General features: G+C 42.6%; 1 protein-coding gene across 1 annotated transcript in view; it reads right to left on the bottom strand.

Annotated features, from left to right (window-relative positions):
- Positions 1 to 17,582, bottom strand: part of CPNE4 (copine 4) — a 575,473-nt gene that overhangs the window by 196,429 nt on the left and 361,462 nt on the right. The window contains exon 3 of the mRNA XM_029214600.1: positions 3,254 to 3,433. Coding sequence (XP_029070433.1) covers positions 3,254 to 3,433 — 180 coding nt within the window. The remainder of the gene's footprint in view (positions 1 to 3,253; positions 3,434 to 17,582) is intronic.

The raw sequence follows: 17,582 nt of genomic DNA, 5'->3' as shown, positions 1-17,582 counted from the left end.
ATCAACCCTGATGCTTTATACTTGAGTAATGGGAAACCTCACCCCAAAGGGCTTTGACGGCAGGACACCTTACTCCCTCCTAACGAGGAGTCCACAGGTAGGTGGGCTCCAGGTATGGGGTATCAGGACTGTCCTGCCATATCTCTTGGCTCTGACCTCCCCAAGGGCTGCTCTCATCCACAGTCTCCTGCAAGACAACTGCGGTGGTTCCAGGAATCTTCATGTGTGTCTCTTTTTCTAAGGCTAGGAAACCTTTCCAAGAAAATTTCTTATGTCTTATTGGTTAGAACTGATCACAAGCCCACCCCTAAACCAATGTCTGGCAGAGGGGGATGGGATTCATATGACTGGTGGAGATTCCTCAGGATTCACTTTTTGAGCTAAGGATAGAGCTATTTTCTACATGGCTGAATGGTGGAAAATGGTCTGAAAATTATCAGGGTCTGACAGCTGAAAGAATGAGGAGAGGGAGGAGATTGGCTACTGGGTGGGGGACAACCAGAGTCTATATAGCAGATGCTCTCAGTGACCTGCTCTTATCCACAGGCCCTATGACCTGAGTGCACAGCACTGACTTCTGACCACTAGCACTTGTGTTTCTTTGCTTGAAAACTTCTTCTGGTCTTTCCCACCCATGCAATAAGCCAAAAATACTAGGGGATTACTATTTCCATGCTGGGAACAGCCCTCAATGACTGTTGAGAGTATATACACTCCCACATGTATAAAAGCTCCAGTTCCCTCATCCCGAGGGTGGGATCACTCTGTGGTGTTTGCTCTGCACTGGCCTCCAGAATGTCGTAGCCCAGTTACATTCCAGCTACCCATGTCCAGTAGCTGGCTGGACAACACACCCTCTCAGGCTGCCCTCCTCTTCCTGCCTCACTTCTCCACTCCACCGTGGTGCTTCCTACACCTCCTTTGACTTCCTATCTCAGAGTCGGCTTCTTGGGAAGTCCAAATGAAAATACCATATGCCAAATTCCTTCCTGAATCCAGAGACTCTGTACACAGCATTCCCATCTGCTCAGAATGTGTTTCCTCTCCCTGCTCATGCTCACGCTCCCTTCCAGTTACAGTGAAAATGTCACTTCCCTCTGGAAGCCTTGTTTGAGCCCTTGTCCACCTGAGGCCATCCTTTCATTGTTTGCTCTCCTCTTCTGTATTTCTCCTTAAGAATGGTTGTGATTTAATTAGTTTTGTTTAATTATTTTTTTTACATCTTTATCCCCAACTAGATTGTGAGCTGCTTGAGGGCAAAGACAATGCTTCTGGCCTCCCACTCTATCGTTGGCTCCTGGCACACTGCCTGGCACAAAGTAGAGGGTCAAGGACTGGCTGGATATGGCAAGATGAACCTTATGAAAGATGTAAGTTTGAGAGTCATTCACAGAGAAAAAATTATGAAAGCTTTAGATAAAAGATATTTTATTTACATGACTCTTAATGGATCTACATTTATTTCTTGGGACAGAATATAACTTTTATACATAGAAGGGATGCCCATTGTCTAAGGGAGAATCTTAGAATGGTTCCTTTATATCTATAAAACTGCCATTTTAGTCACCTATTAATTTTATTTATACATTGCTGAATTCCATCTCAAATCCACTATTCTTTCATTCATTCATTCATTCAATGCCTACTTATAGGACACTGTACCTGGCAAGACTCTAGAACTATCTGCTCTCGACTCTTTCCAAAAGCCATGAGAGAGACATACAATAACCATCGTATAATATGTGAGGAAGAACATCCCAGGTTTTCTGTCTGCCTCCCCTCAGCTCTACTTCCGCAGCAGGCTTTTGGCTTTTACTGAAGGAGCAAGGAACAATCTTATGAAATCAATCACTATATTTGCCGGAAAAGGGTACCTGAGGGCTTGTCTATTTTGTCAGTGCTCACATGGGAGGAATTTCCTTTAGTGACAAGTGGTATGAGGCAGGGTGAAAATAGCAAACAAACATGCATGCTTGCCATCTCTCTGCCAGGCAGACTCTTTCTTACTAATCCCTAAACAAGACCCTTACCTCTGCATGGGATTAATTCAGGTTTTGTGAGGTTTATATAATTTGGAATCCTTCTTCATGAAAAAAGTACAAAACTACAAATAAAAACGTGACACGGAGCTTTGGAAGTGTCCACGCAAGTGAGGGGCTCTGAATTTTAAGCTGCACTGGTTTCCTAGTAAATTAGCATCTGACCATGATTAAGACTGGCTGGTCCTCCCGCCCCTTAGCCCTGCATGTTTACTCTGACCTCTATGCTTTTTGTTGTTTTCTTGCCTGAAAGACTTCCCTCCTCCTTCTCCTTCAATCCCCGGACCATATTTTTTCAAAGTTTGGCCCCACAATGCTTTCTCTGATTCTCCCCAGCAGAAAGCTCTCCCTTCCCTGCAGGCCCACAACCCTATGTACAGAGCCCAGGATATGTTGTCTCATGATGGCTTAGAGGGCATCATGAATGGCTCTACCTGAGGGGCATATACTGTGCCTTCTCCAATTAGTCTTGGGCACAGGGACTACTTCTTCATTTAGATTTCTCCTCAGCACCTACTCAAGTTCTGGGTACAGCAGTAAGGGAAGGGAAAAAGGAAAGGTGTAATAAAGGCAAGATGATGGGGTGTGGAGTGAGGCTCACCTGGTTGTAACTCTGCCCTCATTAGTGCAGGACCTCAGGCAAGTCACTTACCTCTCTAAGTCTTCATTTCTCACTGACAAATGGATATAATAATGATGTTTATTTCCCATGATTGTTGTGAGGATTAAGTAAAGCATTTATTCATTCACCAAATACCTATTTAGCCCTCTCTTGGGCTATTTTTGGCACCAGAGGCTTGGAATACACATGACTCGGGGATACTCCCTGTGTGGCTGTTCCCATAGTTGAGTTGGGAGACGGAAGGTTATGATGTATCAGGATAAGGCTATAGTAGACACTCAACCGGAGCAAAGCAGGTGTTCCATAAATAGTTGTTAAATAAATGACTGACAGAATGAATGAATTCAGAAAGCAAAAATGATTAACTTTGCAAGATAAGTAACACAATATATTTGCAGTATCATCCAGATGTAAGTATAATGTTGAATATAATGGACATGGCAGTGCATGGAGCATCACGAAATGCTGCATGTTTAAAGAAAATAAAATCAACAGCAGAAAGAAAGCAAGGGTTGAATGAGAGGAGAGAGGACAAAAGGAGGGAGAAAGGCCCTCAGAAGGCAAAAAGGGAGGAAGGACACCATGGACTCACCTGGCCAAGTGTGCACTCCATGCCACCCAAGAAGTCAGCCTCCTTCAGCTCATCGTGGTTGCTGCTGATGTCGTGGACCTCAAACCGCAGGCGCTGCACCTCCTCAAAATAAAAGTCCACGGTAAACAGTTTTGAATACACCGGGTTGATGCAGGTGCGAATCACCTCTGTTCTGTCAACCTGCAGAAGAGAGAAAGAGAAAACCCATCAGGGATCAGGGCTTCGTATCATTATCCTTCATGAGGATTCATCTTACGGTGCTCTGTCTCCTTCCAAACTGTCAATGCCCTCCACCAAGTCAACAGGGTGAGCAGTTTGGATGTCTTCAAGGATGCATCTTCAGAGAATAAGCCATGTTTCAAGGAGGAAAATCATAGAATAATCTGAGCTTTGTATTTAAGGGTTTAGAGCACCTTGTATTGTTAAGTAACAGGGCAACAAGATGGATTGATTATTAGGGGCTGCCTGGAGCCTCAGGATGAGAAAGAGTCTGAGGGCACGTTTGGGTTCAGGAGAAAAGAAATCTGTATTCTATTCCTGAAGTCTGAGGGGCACAGTCTGGGCAAATGACCATGTAGAAGCCCCATTTTAGCCAACACTACTCTAGTATGAGTGTCATAGTTCATGAATCCCAGCATATTGAAGGGGAAAGGCATGAGAAGGGATATGAAGATAACTGCCTGTGGTCTCAAGTGTGCCTTTTGTTGGGTTTACACATGTTGACTCAGTCATTTCAGTCCCCCGGGCCTCAGTTTCCTCATCAACCAGTGAGGATTAGAGGATTAGAGGATGAAAAGTGCCTTTGTGCTCTAATGTTCCAGGAGCGAAGATTTCCCAGGCCTTCTGTGGTAATAACTCTCCATTTCTCTCTCACTTTCTGCCACACTCTGTGCCCCTGGAGGCTGACTTTTATGGACTGACTTTCCTGGGCTCCCTTGACCTCTGGGCTCTGGGTGGAGGCAGCCAGAGGGGAGACTTGGCAGGAGATCAGAAGGACATGGGCAGTGTCTCCGCCCCTCTACACACACAAGTCTGCTAGGGACTCCCATCCAAGAGGGAGCTGCCGCCAGGATCTGGTGACACAGTACTGACCCTCAGACAGAGGGGTGGTAATGGCTTTCTGCTGCTGCCTCGCCATCCTTTGTCAGCTCCCTTACGCCTGCCCAGGCACATGCAAAGAGTCCCTGTGTGAAGAGTTTAGCTCTTTGAGTGAAACTCTGGGTATGCCATCTGCTTTCTGCTCGTACCCCCATCACTAAAGTTCTTCTCTTCCACGTCTGTCCCAAGTAAGAATACTCAACACCATTTATATTCTGTGAAGCCTTAGAGGACCAAGTTACAGATAACCCAAGATCCTACAGTATCTCTCAATGGGAGATATCCATCACTCATATTTTATAGGTCAATTGGAGCCTACATGAACTGTCAGCTTTCAAATAGATACATCATTTTGTGAATGAAAAATATTGCCTGCCATATCAGTAAACAAAGGATGCTGCAGCCACCAAGCCATCACATTATAGCCACCCTGATGGTGAGCTCTGAGGGAACTCAGGATGGAGACAAATGGGCTGCCGGCTGTCAAGCCCTCAGCCACTGCAGCCACCCCGACGGGGCACCCTGAGGGGACTCAGGATGGAGAGAAGCAGGATACTGGCCCGAGGTAGCTGAGGTGCATATCAAAGGAATGATTTCAGTGAGCCCAGACTCTTGCATCTTCCCATACATAGAAAAGCACTAAATTTCATTAACTTGAGATATATGGTTTTCTTTAATTAAGAATAATCTTTTGATGTTCCCACTACCTGGTCTTTGTTGCAAAAACTCCTATATATCCTGGCTCCCCACCTTGCTTCTTGGGAGCAGTCTCTCAGGGTTATTTGAGATGCTGTCTCCCAGGCTTGAAGTGCTCAGAATGCCCTCTGAATAAAACATAATTCTCAACTTTTAGGCTGTGCAATTTTTTTCAGTCGACAGTTTATTGGGTACTTCCCAAGAGTCATTCATTAGCACAAACTGTGAAAAACATCTCCCCACTTTCATTAGAGTACAAGGAAATTTTCTCAGTAAAATGAGGGAAACCATTTTTGACCATATCATGTGTGTACACGTTATCCAGCAAAGACAATTGGATACACTCTTGAGTTCAGGGCTTGGTCCATGTCCCTGTCCCTTCCTATGCAGGGCCCTGTGTGAGAGAGGGTTACCCTGTAAGGAACACTATCTGCTATTCCTGGCGGGATGAATGATCCAGGTTGTGAGGAGGAGAATATGGTCCTTTTATGTCCCTGTGCAAGAGACAGAAAAACTAAACCCCAGCCCATTGCTGATTAGCAGTTGACAACAAGCTACTGTACAGACCAATGGTTATTTGACTCTTCCAGTGAAGACTCAGCTTCTATTTGAGCTGAGTTTTATATCCATTAAAATGTTCACTCTGGTGGGGAAGGATTGCATATGTTATTGGTTAACTGTGTGGATACAAGGATTTACTGTATTGGCATAGTTTTTTTCAGTTTATTAAGAGATTATGCTTTTGAGTAATAGTAAAAATCAGAGGTCACAAACTGGTAGTCTGCAGTTCATACTGACCTAGAGGTGTTTTATTCATCCTACTTAAATGTAGTTTTCTCTTAATTTGCCAACAGAAAAGAGACGCTATTTCTATCGCCCTCCCTTTGGAAAAAAATCAGATTATCTGGCAACCTGGGGCTACATTCATACATGGCAACCATTGGGGGCTGCCCCATCCAGATGGGCATTCATTCTCCATTCTCCAAGCTCTTCACCCTCAATGAATTCCCCCACCTGACTTCTAGAGGCATTTTTGCAACACTTGGTCCAAATTCATAGCATCGTAAGCCATATGATAAGAGATTTAATTATATTCATGTGGTGCTTTTTAGTAGAAGATTTTGAAATAATCCCCAAGAAGTAACTTATAGGTGGATTCTCAAGAAACAGAAAAGGTTCTTTCCTCAGGTCTAGAAGAACAGAGTCCTAGCCAGGTTTACATGATAAGAGACAGAAGATGGAAACTCTAGTCTTTGTTTCTCTGCTTTAACCACCCCAAAGGGCGCAAATGGCTGATGTGTATCAATCCTGCTGATTTTCTTCTCACTTCTTGATTTTCAAATGCTCATCCCACATAGACATCACACCACACCTCAGGTGGACCATCCAAGGCAACACTGAATGACTTTGTTTTGTGAGGGAGAGGATTGGCTTGGAAAGAAGTTAAGTAACAAACATTTGCATTACCAAGATAGATAATTCCAAGGATAATCTCAGAGCCATTGAGACCCTTGAGTATGGATGCTCAGGACTAGGAGGAGAATGGTGATGGGGAAATTCTCGTAACACTCGCAGATGTTTCAAAACGTTCTGCATTCCCAGTCAGTATGGGAGATGCATGCTTTTCTGGAGACTGAAGACAGGTTTAACCTGAGCAATAGAGCCTAGGACGGCTGGTGTTTCTCATTGAAAGGTGTCAAGGTCAAGGCAGTTGTTTCCAAAGGACCAGCCATTGACTGGTGCTGCTGGTTGCATCAGAATCATGGGGCAACAGTAATATTCCACTGTATACATGTACCACATCTTCTTTATCCATTCATCTGTTGATGGACATTTAGGTTGCTTCCATGACTTGGCTACTGTAAATAGTGCTGCTATGAAGATTGGGGTGCATGTGTTTTTTAAATTATGGTTTTCTCTGGGTATATGTCCAGTAGTGGGATTGCTGGCTCACAGCCATAAAAAGGAATGAAATTGGGTCATTTGTAGAGACGTGGATGGACCTAGAGAGTTTCATACAGAGTGAAGTAAGTCAGAAAGAGAAAAGCAAATATCGTATAATAACGCATATATGTGGAATCTAGAAAATGGTATAGGTGATCTTATTTGCAAAGCAGAAATAGAGACACAGATGTAGACAGCAAACGTATGGATACCAAGGTGGAAAGGGGTGGGGTGTGAAGAACTGGGAGACTAGGATTGACACATGTACATTATTTCTTTCTTTATTTATTTGTGTAGCCATTCAAAATTTTTTTCTTTTGCATTTTTTAAAAACATCTTTATTGGAGTATAATTGCTTTACAATGGTGTGCTAGTTGCTGCTTTATAGCACGTGAATCAGTTATACATATACATATGTTCCCATATCTCTTCCCTCTTGCATGTCCCTCCCTCCCACCCTCCCTATTCCACCCCTCTAGGTGGTCACAAAGCACCGAGCTGATCTCCCTGTGCTATGCGGCTGCTTCTCACTAGCTATCTATTTTACATTTGGTAGTATGTCCATGCCACTCTCTCACTTCGTCCCAGCTTACCCTTCCCTCTCCCCATGTCTTCAAGCCCATTCTCTATGTCTGCGTCTTTATTCCTGTCCTGCCCCTAGGTTCTTCAGAACCTTTTTTTTGAAAATTCTATATATATATATGTGTTAGCATACGGCATTTGTTTTTCTCTTTCTGACTGACTTCACTCTGTATGACAGACTGTAGGTCCATCCACCTCACTACAAATAACTCAATTTCATTTCTTTTTATGGCTCAGTAATATTCCATTGACACATATACATTATTGATAATATGTATAAAATAGACCAGTGATGGGAACATACTGCATAGCACAGGGAACTCTATTTAATGCACTGTGGTAACCTAAATGGGAGGGAAGTCTCAAAGGGAAGGGATTATCTGTATGTGGATGGCTGATTCATTTTGTTGTGCAGTGGAAGCTAACACAACATTGTAAAGTAACCATACTCCAATAAAAATTAATAATAATAAAAAAGAATCAATGGGGCAGCTTTCCTTAACATTGAGATTCCTGATCCCTATACTCCAGGTTCTGATTCAATAGGAGTAAGGGAATCCCCAAAATCTGTATTTTTAAAGGTGTTCTAGGTAATTCGAATATGGGAATATCAGAGTAAAGGAACTGAAGAGATGGAGGGTTTAGCTCTTGCTCTTGTGTGAGGTTTTTTTTTTTTTGTCAAGGTTTTTAAAAATCTTGCTTTCTTTCTGTTACCCAGTCTGCAAAACTGTCAACACTTCTCTCCTCTGCAGTTGTAATGACTGATACGCCATTGTTGCTTATGGTTTGAAGAACATACTCACACACATTTTTTATTTGGTTCTTATAGCAATCATGTGATGCAGCTTTATACTATTTTATATATGAGTAAAATCAAGGTCAGATGTCAGTACAAAGTACTGGATGACAGAGTGGGCAGTGAGCTCAGGCTTTTTGACCTCAAAGTCTGGACTATTTTTCTTTCTTTTTTTTTTTTTTTACATTCCCAGGAACACATTTTTATTTATTTATTTTAAAATCTTTATTGGGGTATAATTTCTTTACAATGGTGTGTTAGTTTCTGCTTTATAACAAAGTGAATCAGTAATACATATACATATGTTCCCATATCTCTTCCCTCTTGAGTCTCCCTCCCTCCCACCCTCACTATTCCACCCCTCCAGGTGGTCACAAAGCACCAAGCCGATATCCCTGTGCCATGAGGCTACTTCCCACTAGCTATCTACCTTACGTTTGTTAGTGTATATGTGTCCATGACTCTCTCTCACACTGTCACAGCTCCCCCTTCCCCCTCCCCATATCCTCATGGACTATTTTTCTTAATTCATGCTTCTTCATGAGCATCCCTAGACAGAAAGAAAAAAATGTAGCTGGGTTATAATATGATGATAGAATCAATCATTGAATATTGCTTTGGATGAGATGCTCTTTTAAAGAATTTCGTCTAAAACATTTTTCAGTAGAACAGTAAAGTTTATAATAGTTAATGCTTATGGAAGTCCTGGTGTGTCACAGGCACTCACTTTTAAAAATGTATTAGTGAAGTATAATTTACATAAAATAAGCCACATCTATTTAAAGTGCACCATTCAGTAAGTTTTCGTATGTGTATAGACTTGTGAAACCATCCCCACAATCAAGTAAAGGCATCCATTACCCCCTACGTTTTCTTTATGCCCCCTTGTAATTCTTCCTCTCACCCCTTCCTGCCCTTGTTCCCAAGCAACTACCAGCCTGTTCTCTGTCACCATAATCAGTTTGTATCCTCTATAATGACATATAATTAATTGTACACACTATGTAGTCTTTTTGTCTTTATTCTTTCATTCAGTGTAATTATTTTGAGATTTATTCATTGTTTGTGCATTAACAGTTCATCTTTTTTATTTCTGAGTAATATTTCATTGATGGACTGTTTCCAGTTTGGCTGTTACACATAAAGCTTCCATGAATATTCATGTACAAGCATTTGTATGGACATATATTTCTTCTCTCCAGGAGTGAAATAGGTATATGTTTAACTTTTAAAATTCTAATAGGTGTGTAGTGGTATCTCATTGTGGTTTTAATTTGTGTTTTCCTAATAACTAATGATGTGGAGCATCTTTTCACATGCTTATTTGCCATCTGTCTTCTTTGGTGAAATGTATGGTCAAATCTTCTGACAGGCACTCTCTTTTCATCCTTATGACAACACTGTGAGGTAGGTATTATTATTACTCCCTTTACTGGGAGGTAGAGAGACCCTATAACTTTCCCAATATCATACAGCTTGCAAGAGGTAGGATTTTTCATCTTTATGCTATATAGTCATGCAAATTTGAAGCTTTTTCACCTAAATCCTCTTGCTCAAAGTAATGCACAAACCAGACAACAGGCATAAGATATGGAACTGTTGGGGAAAGTCAGTGAATGAGGCTGTAGTTGTGTCTCTGGAGATCTGGTTTGTCCATTGGGCATACTGGAGATACAATGGGGGCCTTGAACACTGCCCACGGAGATTGAACTGTGTAGGGGACAAGGTCACTGTGTCATCAAAAAGAGTTCAAGACTATGCACAGAATGGCCATCTGTTCCCAGAGGGTCCCAAGGGCTGGGACTGACATAGGCAAAGGAGGTGAGGTGATTGGGAGGTGAGTGCTAAACAATGTGATGGAGAAGTGGGGAGAAGGTAAAGTCAGGAGCCAAAACTGATGTCAGTCACTGAATGGTCTAAGGTTTCCTAGAGAAGTACAGGCCCCTATGCCAAGGATAACAGGGCTGGAGAAGAGTGACATCATGTGTCAGAAAGAGACGTGAAGGCCCCCAGGGCAGGCGTATAATTAGATATTATTTCAAACTGATATTCTTTAAATATTTGCTCAATATTTATTTAGTGAGGGTGAGGAGAAACTAATTTTCTCTGAATAAATAATGGATAATGTTATGATCAAAAATAAAGGATTGATTACAGACAATTTTTCAAACCATGTAACTTCCAAAGGGACATATTAAACCACATAAAATTTACATAATAAGTCACTGAGTCACCAGAATTAGCATTATTCAATTTCAGCTGCTTGTGGCTGCTGATTTCAAGTGCCTGGCCATGGGGTTGGCAGGTTTGCCCTACAGCTGCAACAAACAAGTCGCTGGCCTTAAAATCACTCAACAGGGGGAGAGAGGTTGGTGCTAGTGAAATATGGCTTTTATTTTCATTGTAAGTGGATTCTCTACTTGAATAGGACTAACACTGTAACATTTTGCTGGTTATGCAAAAAGAAGTCACCTGTGGGAACCTGAGATTCCTGATGCCATTTTTGTGCTATGTCTTCATGCTTGCATCATTTCTGGCTGCCTGACTGGTGTGCCTCACAATCGGTTCCTGCTCACCAGGTCCTAAGAGTGAAAATATGCCTGAGTATTCAGCAACCTTTGCTTCTCCTTCTCTTATTATAACATCCTGGGCTGAAGCTGATCTCTCACCTGGACACATGTGATCCTCAATGGGGGCAATACTCACTTTCTCAGGGGACATGTGGAAATGTGTAGGGGCGTCTGGGGTTGTCACAACGATGGGGTGACATCCCTAGATGCTAAATACCCTACAATGTGGAGGTTAGTCCTAATCAACACAGAACTGAACACTCTTCAAAGCTAGTGGTGTCTATTTGTCTATTTGTCTAATCCACATTCAATCTCAGCTAAACAAATAGAGAAACTTCTCCAAGGGTCTTTGGGTCTTAGACCATGCTAGTGGACTTACTAGCCAAGATATGAATAAAGAGTGGGATCCTTAAGAGAGAAGCTCCAGAAGACATCCCTACTTGAAGCAATCATAATAGTTGTATTATGAATAACACACTTCACAGAAGTCACCTTCTTAGGAATTTTTACCCTTGCCTAGTAAATTATTTAAATTTCTCCTGGAAAGGGGTGAGAGGAAAAATGATGTACCTTTATCATTCACCTTCTTACGTTCCTGTAGAAGGTATTTTACACGTTATTTTCAGTCCTTATCTTCATTAACTTTAAAACAAACTTTCTTTCACAATGTAACATTTTAAAAATTGGGATGCATGTTATAATCAATGACATGCCATTGTTTAACTGAAAGTATATTTTTGTTAACTGGTGATACATAAAATAGTACTTCAGTTTACCAATGACTTATCATTTTACCAATAAGTCTATTAAATATATCATCCTTATTTTGTAAATGATAAAATAAAACTGCATCAGAAAAGCAGTGGCAAAAGAAAGGATCAAACTCAGTCTCTCCAATTTCAAAATATATACTCTTCCTACGTTATGATTTATTATGGGTTGAATTATGTCCCTCAAAGTTCATATGTTGAGTATATAAGAATGTGATATTATTTGGAGATACAGCTATTACAGAAGTTAGAAGTAAGGATGAAGTCATACTAGAGTGAGGTGGATCCCTGATCTGATATGACCAGTGTCCTATGAATAGGGGATATTGGACACAGATATGCACACAGGGAGTTGCCATTTGGACATGAAGGAAGAGATTGGAGTGATGCACTTACAACCCATGAGACACCAAAGATGACCAGAAAACCACCAGAAGCCAGAAGAGAGGTGTGGAACAGATTCTCCCTAGTGCCCTCAGAAGGAGCAAAACCTGGCAACACCTTGATCTTGGACTTCTAGCCTCCAGAACTGTGAGACAATAAATTTCTGTCATCTAAGCCACCAGTCTGTGGTAGTTTCTTACGGCAGTCCTAGTAAACTACACATTATTCTACCTCTCTCAAGAAGCATCCAGTTTCACCTCTGAAGAGGCACTCCTCACCCACCCCATGGCAAAATCTTCAAATGCTCTATAGACTAAATTGAACGAGTGATCCAGGGTTACAAAAGTCAATCCATTGACCACCCCCCAACACCCCTGCCTTATCTTTCTGCTATGCACTTCACTTGGCTGTCAAGGAACAGGGCCTCTTGTGCGAGCTGGGTTCTGTTTACGGAGCCCTGGGGATTAACCTACTGGAGGACCTGGAGTGAGACAGTCCTTTAACCACTGGACTCAGCCCTGGCTTGTGCTGTTCAGAGTAAACAGCAGAGCCACATCACCTCGCCCAAGAGTGGGGCTCAGAAGTGAATGAAATGAGCATCACCTAGAGGTACCTTCAGAGTTCTCAAGGGCCACAGGGATGGGTCCTGGGTCTTCTTCTTCCTTTGTTGCCCTCCTCAGCCCCTGTTGGCAGGGGTCTCAAGTATGCACCTCTGTATCCTCCTTAGGTGTTCCTCTTCCCCAACATGAGTGTCTATGTGTGGCTTAATTCCCATGGTCCAAAATTCCTATCCTGAAACCTAAGCCCCAGTGTGATGGTATTAGGAGGTGGGGCTTTGGGAAGGTGATTAAGTCATGAGGGTGGAGTGCTTACGAATGGGATTAGTGCCCTTATAAAAGAGACCCCAGAGAGCCCTCTTGCCCCTTCTGCCATGTGAGGACACAGCAAGAAGACGGCTAAGTGTTTATTAACCAGAAAGCAGGCTCTCACCAGACACTGAACCTGCCAATGCCTTGATCTTGGACTTCCAGCCTCTGGAACTGTGAGGAATACATTTCTTCTGTTTATAAACCACCCAGTCTATAGTATTTTGTTATAGCAGCCTTAACAGACTAAGATTTTTAAACTACGTGGTTTAGAAATCTTAACGAATGTACAGTTCAGTTTGAGGACCAGTAATATTATATTACCAGCTGCTATGGCTCAGCCCCAAGGTGCATGGCGACCAGAAGGACCATGTGATCTACTCTGAGCACCCCCACCTCCTGGTCAGACTGTGTGTTGGAAAGTTTCTTCTTCCTTGGGAGCTGCCATTTTGACTGCTGCTCATCTTGTTACAGGATAGGAAGACTAAAGGAAATAACGAAGTTGTGAGCTGATTTACTAGATGGATTATCCAACTGAGCACTCCATTAACTGCCACATTCTCAAAATGTGAAATGAGAGTTAGTGAATGTGGTGATTAGTCTCCTTTGCATCTGCAGATCTTTCTGTTCTGCTCTGTTCCCCAGGAGACTGGCTGCATGAATTGCTTTATTAGGGTTTCTTTGCCAACTTGCCTCTTCAGCCAATAGGAGGCATCAGTAGGAGATCAGAAAGTGGGAAGAAAGAGAGCTCAGTGTGTTTTGCTTGCCCCCTTCCTGCCCCATGCTGCAGTTTTAGGCAATGACTATGTCCCCTCACCCCCACAGTCCTCTCCTAGTAACCCTTCCTGCAAGCCTCCAGCTCTCACTGGATTCCAGTAACACTGCCATTTCCACACCTGCCCATAAAGTCCAGTGGTACCTTCCCACTGTTGCTACTCCCAGAGCATCTCATCATCCCTTGCTGATCCCTTGAATTTTGCCCACACAACTCTACCTGTGTCATTAACATTTCTTCTGGAAGAGACTTCAGAATCCCAAGGCAGGCAAAATTGTGTCCAGTCTGGTGGCTCATGATGAATGAATTATATGGTCTTTTAAGAGTCTGAAAACTGGTTACCATATTCATGTGGTAACTTCCTCTTAGCCTCAACATCTATTCATCAACTGTGTTCAGTAATAGATCATAAGGAACATTTACTGAACACTTAAAATGCCCCAGGCATTGTTCTAACCACTTCACATGTACTGTCCCACTCAATCATCCCAATAAACCATCCCATTATCACTATTTTATACAGGAGAAAACATAGGGTCAAAGGGGTTAATGTGCCCAAGGTCACTCAGCTGTAGTGATAGGGCCACTTGGGATTCCCATTAAAGCTCTTTCCTGGGACATGACCATCTCTCTTGAAGAGGACACACCTCTTCAGGTACCTTCTACATATAATGGTTTCAAGCAGAGCCCTTCTCAACACTCAAGACTCCAAATGTTCTTTGACAGGAAAAGAATCTTTAATGTCTTCAGCTGGGTGACACACCCTGAAAAGGCTTTTTGATGTGACTGTGAGGGTCCAGCATGCCTCTTTCTGTCTTCACACCTTCTTTCCCTCATCTTTATATTTTTCTCTTCAAGTTTCTTCCAGTTAGCTCGTTCCCTTTTGGAATAGATAGGAGAAATATGGATGCTCTAAGCAGAGAGAACATAAGAAGAGTCTAAAACATAAATGGTGTTTTCAATCCTAAATCAACTTCCTTCTACCAGACTCCAGCTGTAAGCTGGCACATGAACATCAAATGATCAGAAACTGCCTGAAAAAACTCATGCCTATCTGCTGAAGGAAGTCAGAGCCTGCCAACATGGGGGTGGGAAGGGACTGCATGACAGGTCACTCCAAGTTGTAGCTCCTGTCAGATCCTCCTCATGAGGGAGCTTGGAGGCTAATCCCACACAACTGTAAAGCAGTTTGCACTTCACTCAGATGCTGGTTATTAACAGGATGGTCCCACCACCTCATCTCTCTGTCACAGCTGTAGAGTGCTCGGGAAAGGTCGTCCAAGACTTGAGAGCCTTGACAATTTCACTCCTTCTCATGAGAGCACTGGAAGCACAACTAACTGCTGAAGAATCATTGACAGGAAGACACTGGAACTCACCAAAAAAGATGCCCCACATCCAGAGACAAAGGAGAAGCCACAATGAGACGGTAGGAGGGCACAATCACAGTAAAATCAAATTGTACAACTGCTGGGTGGGTGATCCACAAACTGGAGAACACTTATACCACAGAAGACCACCCACTGGAGTGAAGGTTCTGAGCCCCACGTCAGTCTTCCCAACCAGGGGGTCTGGCAATAGGAGGATGAATTCCTAAAGAATCAGACTTTGCAGGCTATCAGGATTTGATTGCAGGAATTTGACAGGACTGGGGGAAACAGAGACTGCACTCTTGGAAGGCACACACAAAGCAGTGTGTGCATAGGACTCAGGGGGAAGTAGCAGTAACCCCATAGGAGACTGAACCAGACCTACCAGCTAGTGTTGGAGGGTGTCCCGCAAAGGCAGGGGTGGCCGTGGCTCATGGCAGGGGCAAGGACACTGGCAGCAGAAGTTCTGGGAAGTACTCCTTGGCATGAGCCCTCCGGAAGTCCACCATTAGCCCCACCAAAGAGCCTGTAACCTCCAGTGTTGGGTTGCCTCAGGGCAAACAACCAACAGGGAGGGAACACAGCCCCACCCATCAGCAGACAAGCAGATTAAAGTTTAATTGAGCTCTGCCCACCAGAGGAACACCCAGCTCTACCCACCACCAGTCCCTCCCATCAGGAAGCTTGCACAAGCCTCTTAGATAGCCTCATCCACCAGAGGACAGAAAACAGAAGCAAGAAGAACTCCAATCCTGCAGCCTGTGGAACAAAAACCACATTCACGGAAAGACAGACAAAATGAAAAGGCAGAGGATTATGTACCAGATGAAGGAACAGGATAAAACCCCAGAAAAACAATTAAATGAAGTGGAGATAGGCAATCATTCAGAAAAATAATTTGGAATAATGATAGTGAAGATGATCCAGAACCATGGAAAAAGAATGGAGGCAAAGATCAAGAAGATGCAATAAACGTTTAACAAAGACATAGAAGAATTAAAGAACAAACACCTAGACGAATTAAAGAACAAACAAACAGAGATGAATACAATAATGGAAATGAAAAATACACTAGAAGGAATCAATACCAGAAAACTGAGGCAGAAGAATGGATAAGTGACCTGGAAGACAGAATGGTGGAATTCACTGCCGCAGAACAGAATAAAGAGAAAAGAATGAAAAGAAATGAAGACAGCCTAAGAGGCCTCTGGGACAACATTAAACACACCAACATTCGCATTATAGGGCTTCCAGAGGAGAAGAGAGAGAGAAAGGACCCAAGAAAATATTTGAAGAGATTATAGTTGAAAACTTCCCTAATATGGGAAAGGAAATAGCCACCCAAGTCTAGGAAGCACAGAGAGTTCCAGACAGGATAAACCCAAGGAGAAACACGCCAAGACATGGAATAATCAAATTGAAAAAAATTAAAGACAAAGAAAATTTATTAAAAGCAACAAGGGTATAATGACAAATAACATACAAGGGAATTCCCATAAGGTTAACAGCTGATTTCTCAGCAGAAACTCTACAAGCCAGAAGGGAGTGGCACAATATATCTAAAGTGATGAAAGGGAAGAACCTACAACCAAGATTACTCTACCCAGCAAGGATCTCATTCAGACTCGGTTGAGAAGTCAAAAGCTTTACAGACAAGCAAAAGCTAAGAGAATTCAGCACCATCAAAGCAGCTCTACAACAAATGCTAAAGGTACTTCACTAAGTGGGAAATACAAGATGACCTATAAAAACAAACCCACAACAATTAAGAAAATTGTAGGGCTTCCCTGGTGGTGCAGTGGTTGAGAGTCTGCCTGCCAATGCAGGGGACACGGGTTCGTGCCCCGGTCCAGGAAGATCCCACATGCCATGGAGCAGCTGGGCCCATGAGCCATGGCCACTGAGCCTGCGCACCCTGAGCCTGTGCTCTGCAACAGGAGAGGCTACAACAGTGAGAGGCCCGTGTACCACAAAAAAAAAAAAAAAAAAGTAATAGGAACATACATATCAATAATTACCTTAAACATGAATGGATTAAATGCTCGAACCAAAAGACACAGGCTTGCTGAATGGATACAGAAACAAGAACCATATATATGCTGTCTACAAGAGACCCACTTCAGACCTACGGACACATACAGACTGAGAGTGATGGGATGGAAAAAGATATTTCATGCAAATGGAAATCAAAGCTGGAGCAGCAATACACATATAAGATAAAATAGTCTTTAAAATAAAGAATGTTACAAGAGAAAAGACACTACATAATGATCAAGGGATCAATCCAAGAAGAAGATATAACAATTATAAATATATATGCACCCAACATAGGAGCACCTCAATACATAAGGCAAATGCTAACAGCTATAAAAGAGGAAGATGACAGTAACACAATAATAGCGGGGGACTTTAACACCTAACTTATACCAATGGAAAGATCATCCAGACAGAAAATTAATAAGGAAACACAAGCTTTAA

The sequence above is a fragment of the Monodon monoceros genome, unplaced genomic scaffold (assembly GCF_005190385.1).
Source record: "Monodon monoceros isolate NGI ecotype Baffin Bay Population unplaced genomic scaffold, NGI_Narwhal_1 Super_Scaffold_11, whole genome shotgun sequence".
In the NCBI taxonomy this organism is placed as follows: domain Eukaryota; kingdom Metazoa; phylum Chordata; class Mammalia; order Artiodactyla; family Monodontidae; genus Monodon; species Monodon monoceros.
This window is presented reverse-complemented; position numbering and strand designations above follow the sequence as displayed.